The following is a 13,959-nucleotide window of genomic DNA, read 5'->3' as shown; positions in this document are numbered from 1 at the left end:
CCAAGTTGAAAATTAGGCAAATAAACCGTATGCATATCTTGCAAACTTATTCCAAAACTTGTGAAACTTTGCATATATATATGAAAGTTTGCATAATTGCGGTATACATTGTTTTTTTAAAGTTTTCTCTTCGGCATTCTATCTCCAAAAGTATGGATTTTTTGCTGAACAGTTTCTATTCAGCTTTTTTTGATGAGGTGGAACTGTTTCTGTTAATTCGCAATAACAGGTACTGCAGTCTTTGTTTGACGTCAATTGAAATTTAAACCATCTTCCAGGAACTCTTTATACCACTTCACAATGTTTAGAAAGCATATTTTTTGATAAATAACTTCACTTTCAAGAGCATTCTTTCAATTTACACTTAACACTACAAATTATCCAAAATCTAGTTAAAAAAATTAAACTGCATGTTCATATAAGACGCATTTCGCGTTTAACTTTTAAACCCAAGAAATTTCCATCTTTTGTCAATAATAACATTGTTGTTATTAATTTCAACATAAACTCGATACGAATCGTGTATTTATATGTCACAAGAAACGCATTGTTATTCTTGCCGGGATTTATGTATCACTTTAATCTGTTGAAGGTGTGGTCTACCAGAGCTCAGTGGATTTCTTGCAATTAGAGTTTGGCGAACTTTTATACGAGGAGCTGTCAATAAATGCGCCTAAGCCGATTATATATTAAAAAAGGATATTTATATGGTCAAAATGTATCGCGTGATAGAACGAATAGTTTGATCAACAGAAAAGAAATGCACCAGAATAAAATCACCAATAAATTTTAGAATCTTAAAAATAAAACAATAAGCAAGATGAAAATAAGTAGGGCCAATGACCATGGATATTAAGTAACATATGGACATACAGAAAATGTTGAAGAAACTGCTACGAAAGATTTATTGTACCAATCAACTAAAAAAAAGAACAAGGAAGTTATTTCAGATGTGAGATGCATTAAAAAAGTTGTACTATACCGTTTATGTAGCTATGGAGGTCTTCAAATCCTAATGAATAAAGTAACAAAACTTAGTAGAAAATAGGGACTACGGATCTATTAAAAAAAGACAAAATATATGTCTATAAGCAAACAAATTGTCTCCCATAACTGAGTATATATTAATAATGAAATTAATGACATATACCATCCAGGAACATCGATAAATACCAAATGAGATCATTCTTCGAACATCCAATGTAGGATAAAAGAAGGAAAATCGATGAAAGCTATGTTTTTTCAATACTTCTCAGTACAGTATCGAAACATAGAGATTACAGATCCATGTATTCACAAAAAAAAGAAGGCTATTGAAATATGGTCATATAGAACGATATTCAGTATAAAGTTATGTAGAATGAAGAAGTATTAAGAAAATTACATACACATATGGAAGCTCCGGTGGAAAAACGCAGGCTCCAATATCTGTGCCACGTTATACGAGATAACAACAAATAAGAATAATCCAAGGAAAAATCCCAAGGAACTAGTATAAATTTAAAACAAGATCATGGTATTACAAACTCCTTACCTGTTTTTCCAGGAGTGCACCTGCAGTAGAAACTACCGACTCTATCGATGCACGTGGCACCATTAAAGCAAGCAGCTCCAGCACAGTCGTCGATGTTAACCGAGCAATCCGGACCAGTCCATCCGTTGACACAAATACACGAGAATCCGCCAACGCTGTTGGTGCACGTGGCTCCGTTTTGGCATACAGAAGGTCGCATGGAACACTCGTCCACGTCTCTTTCGCAAAACGTTCCCGTGTAGGTCGAAGGACATTTGCAGGTGTAGTTGTTGACACCGTCGACGCATACTCCGCCGTTTTGGCATTGGTGACCAGGGCAGTCATCGATGTTCTCCTCGCAGTTGGATCCACGAAAACCTGCAACAATAAGAAACTGTTAGAGTTTGTTCTTTAACCGTTTATATGTATATAGCGAAACAAAATATGTTTAAAACTCAAGACAAGTGTTTACAAATCGCGCTATTTGTTCGGGTACATATATGAAATTATGAATATAATTTTAGAGTATAAGAACTGTATTAAATTAAATAGGACTGGTTTAAAATAATTAGGAGAGATAATACAGAAAATTGCCAAATCAGGTTTATATGTCTTACCAATATTGCCGTTACACATACTCGTGGTATTTATATAGGCAGGCCTCCATTCGCGGTTGTTTCTTGTACGGGAGGAGCTGCTTTTAGCGGTTTTTACACAAGTCCCGCGATACTAAAACTAAGATAGAGCATATTTGCGTCTGTTGTCTATACAATTCAAAAGTCAAAATGATTTGTGTATTTTTCGGAACCACTATCAGAGGAAGAACTGTGACAACGTCCGTTCGAAGAGAGTCAACAGTACGACGAAGAGAGTCCGTTGCTACCGCCAGTCAACAGTCGAGAGGGATTTGCGGTATTTTATCGCGTGGTAACTAGTGGTTATCACTACTATGAGAGAAAAACCCGTCAGAGGTGTAAAACATCCGTAGCTAAGAGAGAGAAGAGAGTCTGTTGCTACCGAGAGTCAACAGTAGAGAGGGATTCGCGGTATTTTATCGCGTGGTAACTAGTGGTTATCACTACTACGAGAGAAAACCCGTCAGAGGTGTAAAACATCCGTAGCTAAGAGAGAGAAGAGAGTCTGTTGCTACCGACAGTCAACAGTCGAGAGGGATTCGCGGTATTTTATCGCGTGGTAACTAGTGTTTATCACTACTACGAGAGAAAAACCCGTCAGAGGTGTAAAACATCCGTAGCTAAGAGAGAGAAGAGAGTCTGTTGCTACCGCCAGTCAACAGTCGAGACAGCGATTATTTTTCATTTTCTAAGGTATGTCTGTATCTCTTGAGGGTGAGGTGCAGAAATTATTACTAAGGGTTGTTTTAAGGTAATGATTTTTAATATTGATGTTGAGAATTATAGGAATCAATACAGCGAAAAATATAACATGGTTTTTCGTACGTGAAAAATTGAACACATCGTTTTTAGTGTTTTCTTCAAATATTCGGAAAATTCTACTACGTTTGTCGGAGTTATTCACCTTTGTCTAAAATAAATTTGGTTAATTACACTAATTAGAGAAAGACAATAATAGATGTGGCCGTGTAAGTCTGTCTTTTTTAAGTCCTGAGTGAATCTAGAAGTTCAGTAACAACAACAAAAAAAAAAAATTGGTTAACAAGAAATCGATTAATATGATACAAAAAAAGATTTGGGAATAAGGATCTACTTGAATCTGCTAAATACTTATAAATCTTTGCATCCATAAGATTTTGCAGATCCAAATAATGACTATGATGTTAACACTAATTTAAGAAGATCCTGAAGGTTCTTTTTCTTTCCTTTTTACTAACGATCCAGTAGCAACTGCTTTTAAATATTTTTTAATGAAGGGCACAACTTTTTCAATATCTACTTTGTAACTACTCGCCAGTAGCGCACTTAGAATTTGCTTCTGGGAGGGGGAGTTTTTGGTTGGTCACCGAAATTTTTTTTATGTTACCTCCATTTTGAGCCCTCAAAATGTGTGAGTAACAGTGTCGGAATAGGGTCCTGGGGGGGTCCTTTTTAACCCCCAAAACCCCTTCTGGGTGCGCCACTGCTACTCGCGCTGTATTTATTGATAGCTTGACGAGAAGAACCACGTATTTCCTGAACACCTATTATAGCATTATTGACCAACTCATATGTTGGTGGATGGGAAGGTTTTCCCCGTGAAACATTGAATCGTTTGTAGGTCAATGTAGATACTGTAATAAACAACAAACCCCTTAGTATTCATGTCATCTTTAAAAAATACAATACCGTCGTATTTCATTTTGTGTAAAACCACTAAACTCGGTGAAAATAAATTTATTTTTGACCAAATTGTTTTCAAATGAGGTTGAGGTTTACTATTATCGGGAATTTTGTAAGAATGCCTGTCCAGTACCGCAAATATTATTCATAAACATAAATTATCAATCAGAATAAACAGCTTTATGGTCAACCAGTGATTATTTTGTGTATCTAATTTAATTCAAGGCAGAAAACGAAAGCCGAAATTGTTTATAATTGCCATATAACAATTTTACGTAGTCAACTACAACAATTATAAAATATAGGAAAAATGGAGAACAAGCAAATTATTGTATTCAAAAAAGGAGATAAAAAATAGCCAGAGAACTACAGAGGTATAAAATTGTTAAATACTACTCTAAAACTTACAACTAAAATTTTACAAGTGCTAATAAATCAGAGGATAAGTTTAGCAGATGAACAACAGGGTCTTCGTAGTGGAAGATGGTGTACAGATGCAATATTCGTTATAAAGCAAATTACTGAGAAACCACTAGAGTATAATAGACCAGCATTTCTGTGTCTGATTGACCTAAAGAAAGCGATTGACAGAGTAAGACTCCTTCTGTATAATAGAAAATTTCCCCTAAATATTATAAAAACTATCGAAAACGTCTACCAAAACAACAAAATGGAAGCCAGAATATATATGACAACTTAGAGAATCTATAGAAATAGGCAGCGGAATAAGACAAGGGGATTCATTGAGCCCCATGCTCTTCAATTTGATCATGGATGAAATCATCAAAATCATTAACAAAAGAAGAGGATACAGAATGGAAAAAAAAAGAAATAAAAATATTCTGTTACGCAGACGACGCAATAATGATAGTCCAAGATGAAGATAGTCCGCAAAGACTGGTCCACAGATTTAACATAAGAGCAAAAGAATTTAATATGACAATCTCATCTTAGAAAACTAAATCAATAGTAGTCAGCAAAGAACCAACCAGATGTAAAATAGAAATTGATGGCATCATTATTGAACAAGTAATGGAAATAAAATACCTGGGAATTACACTGTCTAGCTATGGAGGCCAGGACAAAGAAGTGGGAGATCAAGTACAAAAAGTAAATAGTCTGGCAGGATGCCTTAATAACACTATATGGCGAAACAGGCACATTAACAATGAGATGAAGTCAAGAATTTATAAAGCCAGTGTAACACCAATAATGACGTATGTCTCAAAAACAAGACCCGACAAAGCCACAACGTAAAAGCTACTGGAAATGGCAGAGATGAGAGTAATGATAAGAATTACAGGAAATACGCTGAGAGATCGAAAAAGAAGTGAAGACATTACAAGAAAATGTGTACAGTGCATATGTGAATGGACACAAAATAGAAAAAAGAATGGAATAACAATATAAGCAGAATGGGTGAGACCTTTGTGGTCAAAATAGCAAGAGATAAGTCACCAATCGGCAGAAGTATCTGACGACCGCGCAAAAGATGAAGTGACAACCTTCCATAGGGGTATTAATCCGCCAATGAACAAGCATAATTGCTTATAAAGAGGAAGAAAAAGAAAAAGAACTGCAATAAAACTTTTTTCGTGGTTTATGATTCCGGATGTTTGAAAAAATATCTCACACCAATACTTTGATGTTTATGAAAGTATTTCTATCATTAGACAATAAAAAAATCTAAAAAGAAAGACAGGCATATGCCAGAACTCGTTATCTGACTATTGTGCGAACATACGAATATTGCTAAATATTTGTCCGTTTTTTTATATCATATTTAAACAAAAAAATGTTGTGTAAGTGGTGGCAGTGTATCACAGTTGCCTAATCAGTAGGAGCAAATTTACAAATGATCTAAAAATTTGTACTTTTTAAATAACCTTTCAGAGCTAACGTGAGGACTGTGAGTCCGCTTGTCGAATTATTTCTCTATTTCTGACGATTAATTACGATCTCGGTCGTGGCGTGCTCGCTAGCTTCAAGCGAGCGGATGCGGATACCGATTCTCTATTCACAGTACAGTTGTGAGAGTTGTGTAGTGCATTTAGTTCCGCTGCTATATTGAACTGCGGAACGTGAGTCCGCACGTTATACAAGTTGTCACAAATCTTTAGGTACGATTCAATTTTAAAATATTCTTATTTATAGGGTAAATAAAAAATATTTGTGTAATTTATATTTGGGAGTGATCTACTGGTTATGTTTTATGTATAATTGATTGATATAAACTTCTTTTTTTACAGATTTTTCTAATAATGAGTTTTGAAAAGCAACACGCTTATCTTGAAAAGAGTCATGCTGAATTTCTGTCTGATTCTGAATCAGAAGTTGAACCTGACGATAACGATGCTAGTTTGGAAGGAGATTTCGAAGAGATCCAGAACCACGACACCGATATGGAAGAAGAAATTGAAGAGCCAATCTCAGAAGTCTTGGATGTTCCACAAAGAGTGCCGCATTTCATTGGTAAGGATGGAACAACTAGATGGAAGAAACATATAGGAAACCGCCAGATACAAACTCGTAGTGACAATTTAATTAAGGTAAAAATTTTTGGAGTAACTAGGGAAGTACGAGATATGAAAAGCGCATCAAAGATTTGAAGTTGTTTTTTCAGTGAAGAGATTTTGCAAACCATTGTAGACAACACGAATATCTTTATTGAACTGTGTTCCTACAATCTCAGTAATAAATCTGCAAGGAAAACAGATATTTTAGAAGTTAGGGCACTATTGGGTCTTTTATATATAGCTGGGGTAACCTAAAATAACCACAGAAATACAGAAGATCTCTTTAGGACAAACGGCTCATCGCCAGAGTTTTTTAGATTGACGATGTTCCTTGCACGGTTCAAGTTTTTGCTTAGACATATAAGACATACAATATACGCAATAGTAGACGCAAAGTTTCCTTATACCGCAAATCTAGAGGTGTACGTTGGAAAATAGCCACCTGTTGTTGGACTATAATAAATCCATAGAGGGAGTTGATTTACTTGATAAAATGTGTGCCGCCTATAATTGCGCTCGAACTATTAGCCGATGGCCTATGGTCATTTTTTTATTCTGCAATGAATGTAGCTGGTATCAATTCATTTGTAATAAACAAATATAAATCTAATGAGATAAAACGCATAGAAGACATTTTCTAGAAGCTCTTGGTTTGGAACTAGTAAACGATCATCTACAACGTCGATGTTTGAATAAACGTATTCCTAGATCAATTAGGTTAGACCAAGAATAAAAGAAATTTGCCATATTGTAGAGGAAACTGTCCCAGCACCAAATCCACAACCTAATCGTCGAGGTCGTTATTTTTACTGTAGTAGACAAAAAATAGGCCAACCAGATATACCTGTCAAAAACGCCAAAAATTTGTATGCTTAGAACACGCAAAATGCATTTGCTCCGATTGCCTACAAGATGGTATTTCCGAAGACAGCAGCGAAAATTGACTTATTTTCAAGTTATAAATTCATTCATGTATCTACTTTACTACGCAGCTCAAACATTTGTTTTTTATTTAGTCTTTGTTTAATTTCTTAGAAATAAATGTTTTTTATTTGTATAATTAGTTTTTTTGACTTTTATAGTACTCAAAATGCGAAAAAGATATATCTGTTAACTTTTATTTTCAAAGCATGAGTTTAAATACAAATTATAATAAATTTGTGTGTAAATGTTTTTTTTTGATAACAAGAAAATAGTGTAAGGAACAATGCCAAAACATTTATATAAATGGTATGTATATATTGATCACACACTAGTTCATAAAATTAAAATAGCGACCAGAACACTAAAGCAATTATTATAATAACGATTAAGAAAACAAACAATATTCTACATGTCGCATATCCTGTTAGTGAAACGGCAATTCACGAATTGACAAAGTTCAGCCGAACGAAAACTTTATTTCCCTATAGAAATCACCACGAACAAGACAACAAATATCTATATCTGCAATACAAAGGTGCATATAAATCCTAAATAAATTTGTAATAGAATGTAGACCAAAGAAACAACTTTACACGATCCCAGCGTGCCGTGTACTTGGCTGTCTCCGTCTCTTTTCTCTGCTTTGTTCGCCGTCTTCGTCTAGTTTCTTACTGGTTTGCTTTATTGGCAAGAAATTATGGGTATATTGTTAACTTAAACGATAAACAGTTAACTTTCTATGTGGGATTTTTTGGTAAAGTACCGTGGAGAATAGTTCTTGGTTACTCCATTAATATTTTTGTACAAAACCGAATATAACAATTAAATATGTCTATATTTATTATAATATAAAAATCTGTTTTTTAACTTTTGCTTCCTCAAAATGAAGTAGTATAAATTAAAATATATATTAAAATCAGCAGCACACAAGGTAAGAAAGGCCGCAGAAAAGGTATTCCCCATTAAGATAGGCAAAATGCCCCCACACCCAGAATTAAATTTTTTTCATTTTTTTTTCCTTCTATGTGATTAAAAAATAAAGCTCAACGCAATTTTAACCCACCACCCCCTTTTTTTCCAGTGCTCTCATTCTATATTTTAATTTTGTGTATTGCCTCTTAAGCACTAGTTTTCTTGATGACTATTTTACAAGACTATTTTTAAATGATGAATAAAACGTCATAGCAACGTATGATATTATATACGATAATATCGTATATTTAGGCCATTGTTTGAAAAAGTAAACAAACCCATAAAAACCGCGGTCAACTTCCGCTCTGAAGAGAAAACAACTGAAGCGGTTATCTCCGGTGGCAAATCCCTTTCGATATCGACCAAGTAATCAAGCAACTAACCGTTTCATTCAAAAACAAAATCGACGCTTTCTCACGGTGGACACTACCACTATCTATATGGAGCCCACGCGATTCTGGGACGTTTGGATCAACGACGATCTGCCATGTGCTATGTGGACGTTTTGTTATCACCTCCAGATAGAAATTTCACAATTGTGGTTGAAAAACTTCCGTCATTCTTAAATTACCAATGACGGGAATGTCCAGGCTAGAGATAAATATCTGTATGACTTATAGTGTAGTTCCGAATGGTTGAGAGCACAGTACCCCCATTGTATATTCAAAAAGACGATTGTTTAACTCGTACACAGTGATTTTCGTAATTTTAGGGGATTTAAATGCCAAAGCAAACAAATGACTGTATTTTCTGATATATTTCCCGGTTTGAGCTTATAACACAGTATAATAATAAAGCATATACTGTTTGAAATGTGTTGGTTCTAAAGGAAAAATTTTTAGACATGGCGGAGATTAGAGTGTAAATATTGGTAACAGAATTTTTTTTAATTTTTGAGAGAAGCTTTGGAAATTTCAAAAATTATATAAAAACAATTTAAGTTTTGTTTAGTTTTTTAGCTTTTCATTTATTATATATATTATAAATAAACTTAAATATGATAGAAAATATAAAATTTAGTCCATAGCATCAACGTCTTCGCTGGAATAACAAAAAAATTTCTTTTCTTCTTTGATTACATGATTCACGGTATCTGTCCAGTTTTGAGTGGTTATTGTTGTTAACGAGTGCTTCATCAGTTCAAGAATATCGTTAATTTTAGATTACTTTTATCTCCCGACATTTAACTATTTCTTCTTCTTCTTTTTCTTCTCCTTCTTCTTCTTTTTATGTGGACAAGACTGTCTGTTTTGTGTGCCTCCAGTAAGTTATCGTTCCATCGTTTTCGTGGTCTTCCTATTGGAGAGCCGTCTCTTGCCGTCTTTACTACTCTATTTGTTGTCATTTGACTTATATGATCGTTCCATTCTACTCTTCTATTTTTTACCCAGTTCTTGACGTTCTCCACCTTGCATATACGTCGTATATCTGTACTTCTAGCTCTGTCCCATCCTTTTTGTCCTCTCTGTGTCACGTCTTGTTTCTGCCGTGTATGTCATTATTGGTATTGATGATTGTTTTGTAAATTCTGTCTTTCATTTCTTTCCCTATATTTTTATTTCTCCATATTGTTTCATTCGGGCAGCTTCCGTCTCTGTTTGCTCTATTCACTTGATCTTTCACTTCAGTTTCGAGCTGTCCATAATGTGATGTCTAGACCTAGATATTCAAACTCTCACTTGTTCTGTTATCTGACCTTCGAGCTCCAATTTACATCTTAGTAAATTTGCTGTTGTAACCATGCATTTTGTCTTTTTTGGGGAAATTTATATATTAAATGTTCTAGCGGTTATATTAAATTTGCGCAGCATACATTGTAAATCGTCTTCACTTTGAGAGAGTAGTATTGCGTCGTCTGTATAGCAGATTATTTTATTCCATTCTTGAGACATTCTGTTTTGTTCTATTATTCTTTGGATTTTCTTTACCTCTTCCTCCTCAATATTTATTCCTTCTTTTGCCGTCACCTCTAATGTTGGTGGTTCATTATCGTCACCTTTCGCAAATAGATATCGAAAGTAGTAATTATTTCACCGTTAATCATGTTTTTAAATGTAATTGTAAGGAATTAAAGACGTTCGATACTTTCAGCCATGATCGCTGTGTCATCTGCATATCTAATGTTGTTAACAGTTTCTCTCCCCAATTCGAATGCCATATTGTCGAGGTAGTGGATTGTCTAAACGACTATGACTAATGCATGCGCATTGGGGATAACAGACAAGCTTGTCTGACTCCCATTTGAATGAAAATTTTGTCGATAACATTATCGCCTACCACTGGCGAAGCGTCCATCTAACCATTGTTATCATTGGTAACAGTTAAAAAAATCTCGCAAATAAATATTTTATGGACGACTGTGAAAATCTCGCTAATAAAAAATTTGACACAGTAAAGTTAAAAACAGAATTGACAGTTCTTTATAATGATCCAGACTATATTCAAAAAAATGTTAATTTTCCGGAAGCTTTTAAATTGGCAAACCTATTTTTAAGAATTCCGGCTACAAGTACATCTGTTGAAAGAAGTTTTTCAGCAATGAAACGGATTAAAACATGCCAAAGAAATACCGAATTTCAAGATAGAATGTCGTCATTTTCTTTCATTTCCATTAAGAAACACTTTTTAAATGGATTAATGACAAAACCCTCTTTCTACGATTCTGTACAATTTTGCAAATGAAGGAAACCGCCGAATTGAATTAAAATATAAACGAGTTATCTAGGACATATTTACAGAGAAGAAAAATACAACTTCCTAAGACTTATAATAGAAGGGAAAGTGGAAGCAAGAAGAGGTCCAGGAAGAAGAAAATGCTCCTGGTTGAAGAATGTAAGAGATTGGACAGGCATGGACACACATTCGATACTAAGAACAGCTCAAGATAGAGAGCAATTTGCTGTAGTTATAGTAAACCTTCAGTAATGGAGGAGGCATCTTAAGAAGAAGAAGAAGATAAACGATAGTTTTCAAAATAAGTTTTTCTTTTTCCTACCATTAATTTGTGTTAATTTTGTAGGAGAATAATCTATATATCTATTATTACATATTGTTTGGGAATAGTGATTCGTTTAGTTTTATCCCATACAATGCTCCAGTCGCAAAGTCTCGCCACTCTCGCTCACTCTTGAAAAAGTCTCGCATCGCCACTGTCGCCTGCTAATAGAGGCTTTTCGTTTCCAATATAAATTTTGTACAATCCTTAGATTTCTATCATCTACCTTCTCTAGATATTCAAACAATATATCGTATTGGACCCCCTCAAACACCTTTTCAAAATTTATAAAGAAGGCGTAAATTGATTTCTGTACACCCCATGATCTTTGAAGTAATGTTAACATTGAAAACAAAGATGGTTTAATTGTTTGTTTCTCATTGTTTTTTTCGCATTTTTGTTCAATTCTAATTGAAAATTATCTTGAGAAGCAATTTGAGCGAGTAACTCACCCACCTATCTGTAAAATTATTCCAGTTTCGTAAATGTAGTTATCATGAGCGCTGCTAGGATTATTTTCAGAGGGTGCATTTGCATCTGCACATACTATTAACAAATACAAAATATACACTATATATGTATAGCTATAAACTTTCTTTCCGGACAGGTGGTGCAATTGCACCCCCTAGCATCTCGCAGACGCCGGCGCCCATGGTAATTAAATATTTATTGAAATGCTCAAATAAAAAATTAAAAGTACCATTATACGAAATTCGATTTCGTATGAATTCCTTTGACGAAAACCGTATCCACAATATTCCAGTTCCAATTGTGTACGTGTAAAAATTAGCGAATTAGTATTTGACTTGGCGTTTGGAGTAATAACAGCATGTAAAATAGATTCTGGGCATATTCAGATATTTTCTCACAGAGTCAGGGCTGCCAACATGGTGGTGGGCGTTGAACGTCGGTAACTGCGTGCAGGCAATGACGACATTCTATCCTTAGGCCATCAGGACTTCTTCGGTACTGTTTCAGCTTTGATACTCCGAGTAAAAAAGGGTTATCCGTTTTCCCGTATTCGCCTTCGGGCTCTTAAGATATTTTTTGTGGGAATTTAAAGAGAATTCACGGAATGGGATAATATTTAGGATTTCTACTAATGTGAAAGTTTGTCAAAAGCGGTAGAACTTGTATGAAATCTTTTAAACAAATTATAAACCCCCGTAGCAAAATTATTGGCCTGTAAAAAATTCATTTTTTGATTTTTGTTTATTTGATTTTTTATGATCAATATTTTGTTATATTTATTAACTTTATTGCTTTATTATAAAGTATTTATTTTTGATTTGTTACTACAGATTACTACTGCATATATTTATTCCTAGGTAGAACATTGTGTTCTTGTTTTCTTTGAGAAAAATTTCTCAGTTGTCTTCGGAATTTTTCTGATGGGTGGTAGGAGTGTGTAACGTTATAAACGTCACATCTCTATTAATTTATATTTTAATAATTATTTCACTTTAATTTCTTTATTAATTTATTAATTCCTTTAACTTCAGTTTCTCTTTTTACTATTTTTTATTTAAAAAGCAGTTGGCGCCCTCTGTTTTTATTTTCTTCCTCTGTCTTTATTTTCTCTCTCTTTCTGTCCCGTAGAATAAATATTCGCCCTCTCTTTTTGTCCGGCAGACTATTCTGTTCCGTGTTGACAGACAAGCTAGTTTCATGATATCTATAGCAACATCCTATGACATCTGTGCTAACTTCATTTAGTCTCCCACTTTCTGTCAAAACAACTTTTCTAAGGTGGTGGGATTATTTTTTGCCTCTTTTTGAAATTTATAAAAGAAGGCAAAAATTATTATAATACTCATTTTATGGTCTACAAATGCTCTTGGGTAAGTACTTTCATTGTGATATTTATTCTATAATTCTGACCGCATTTCCAATATTTGTAACCTTACTTTCTTTTGAAAGCACATTTTTTTTTCTGATATATGCATTAGGACTCTTTAACAGAATTTGACTAAGTAGTAACAATCATATTTCATTTTATCCTTGCCATACGCTATTTGTTTAATTATAATTTTGTAAGATGGCAAGGAAGTTAAACCTTTCTTTTTGATGTTTCTCTAATGCAAGATGTTCCTTATATTTTAGTTTATTGGCATATCGACAACCTTATTGGCTTTATTGGACTTAACAACCTAATCAGGACATACAACCACATGTGACTGCAGCTCCCCAGAAACCACAACTTTTAATTGGAGGACCTAACAGCTAGAACACACAAGCAGCCCATCGAAGCAATAAATAGCACTTATTAACTGTTAAGCTTTGGCAGGGTTAACTATTGTTTTTTTATTCTTTTTAATAAATATGTTTGGTTAAAATTTGTCTTATTTGCTATCAACTAAGAACTCAGGTTCAATCCCTAGTTTAAGACAAGACGAACTCACCCTTGAGATACTGAGCTAGGCAAGGTATAGACGATAAGCTCCCATGGTTGATAGAGGTATTATTTTTACAATAGTACTTCAATTCTCTTTGGTAGTCTTATCGTTACAATATAAGAATAATTCGATCTACTTTTTAAAATAATTTATTTAGAAGATGACATTAAGTATTATAGTAATAATTTTAAGACATTTTCATGTAATTTCAAGATGTTTAATGATCAAAGCTACAGTTCGGATGAATGGAAAAAATAAGGATGGTTAAGTCACCCGATAAAACTGAAAATCTAAGAAGAAGTTCGATAAAATGTTGACATTCTTGCAAATTGTAGCATAGAAAATA

The 13,959-nt window shown here is 34.0% G+C and overlaps 2 protein-coding genes across 3 annotated transcripts in view; one reads left to right on the top strand and one right to left on the bottom strand.

Moving 5' to 3' along the window:
* N (neurogenic locus Notch protein) overlaps window positions 1-13,959 on the bottom strand; it is a 367,839-nt gene that overhangs the window by 63,280 nt on the left and 290,600 nt on the right. For both annotated transcript variants that reach the window (XM_072530756.1, XM_072530757.1), the window contains exon 6: window positions 1,535-1,891. In XM_072530756.1, coding sequence (XP_072386857.1) covers window positions 1,535-1,891 — 357 coding nt within the window. The remainder of the gene's footprint in view (window positions 1-1,534; window positions 1,892-13,959) is intronic.
* Window positions 5,849-13,657, top strand: LOC140438539 (uncharacterized). Its single transcript, XM_072528198.1, has 3 exons — window positions 5,849-5,930; window positions 6,060-6,359; window positions 13,321-13,657. Exons 2-3 carry the CDS (start codon window positions 6,072-6,074, stop codon window positions 13,369-13,371), a joined length of 339 nt encoding a protein of 112 aa, XP_072384299.1. The 5' UTR covers window positions 5,849-5,930; window positions 6,060-6,071; the 3' UTR covers window positions 13,372-13,657.

This window comes from Diabrotica undecimpunctata, chromosome 4, assembly GCF_040954645.1.
Source record: "Diabrotica undecimpunctata isolate CICGRU chromosome 4, icDiaUnde3, whole genome shotgun sequence".
NCBI lineage: Eukaryota > Metazoa > Arthropoda > Insecta > Coleoptera > Chrysomelidae > Diabrotica > Diabrotica undecimpunctata.
Note: the sequence above shows the minus strand (reverse complement) of the source record. Positions and strands in the feature narration are given on the sequence as shown.

What these genes read in the sequence shown, in the direction of transcription:
- LOC140438539 (XM_072528198.1), top strand. Translation starts at nt 6,072, where the DNA reads ATGAGTTTTGAAAAGCAACACGCTTATCTTGAAAAGAGTCATGCTGAA. An exon ending in GTAGTGACAATTTAATTAAG is followed by an intron (nt 6,360 to 13,320) that starts GTAAAAATTTTT and finishes CTTATATTTTAG; the next exon opens with TTTATTGGCATATCGACAAC.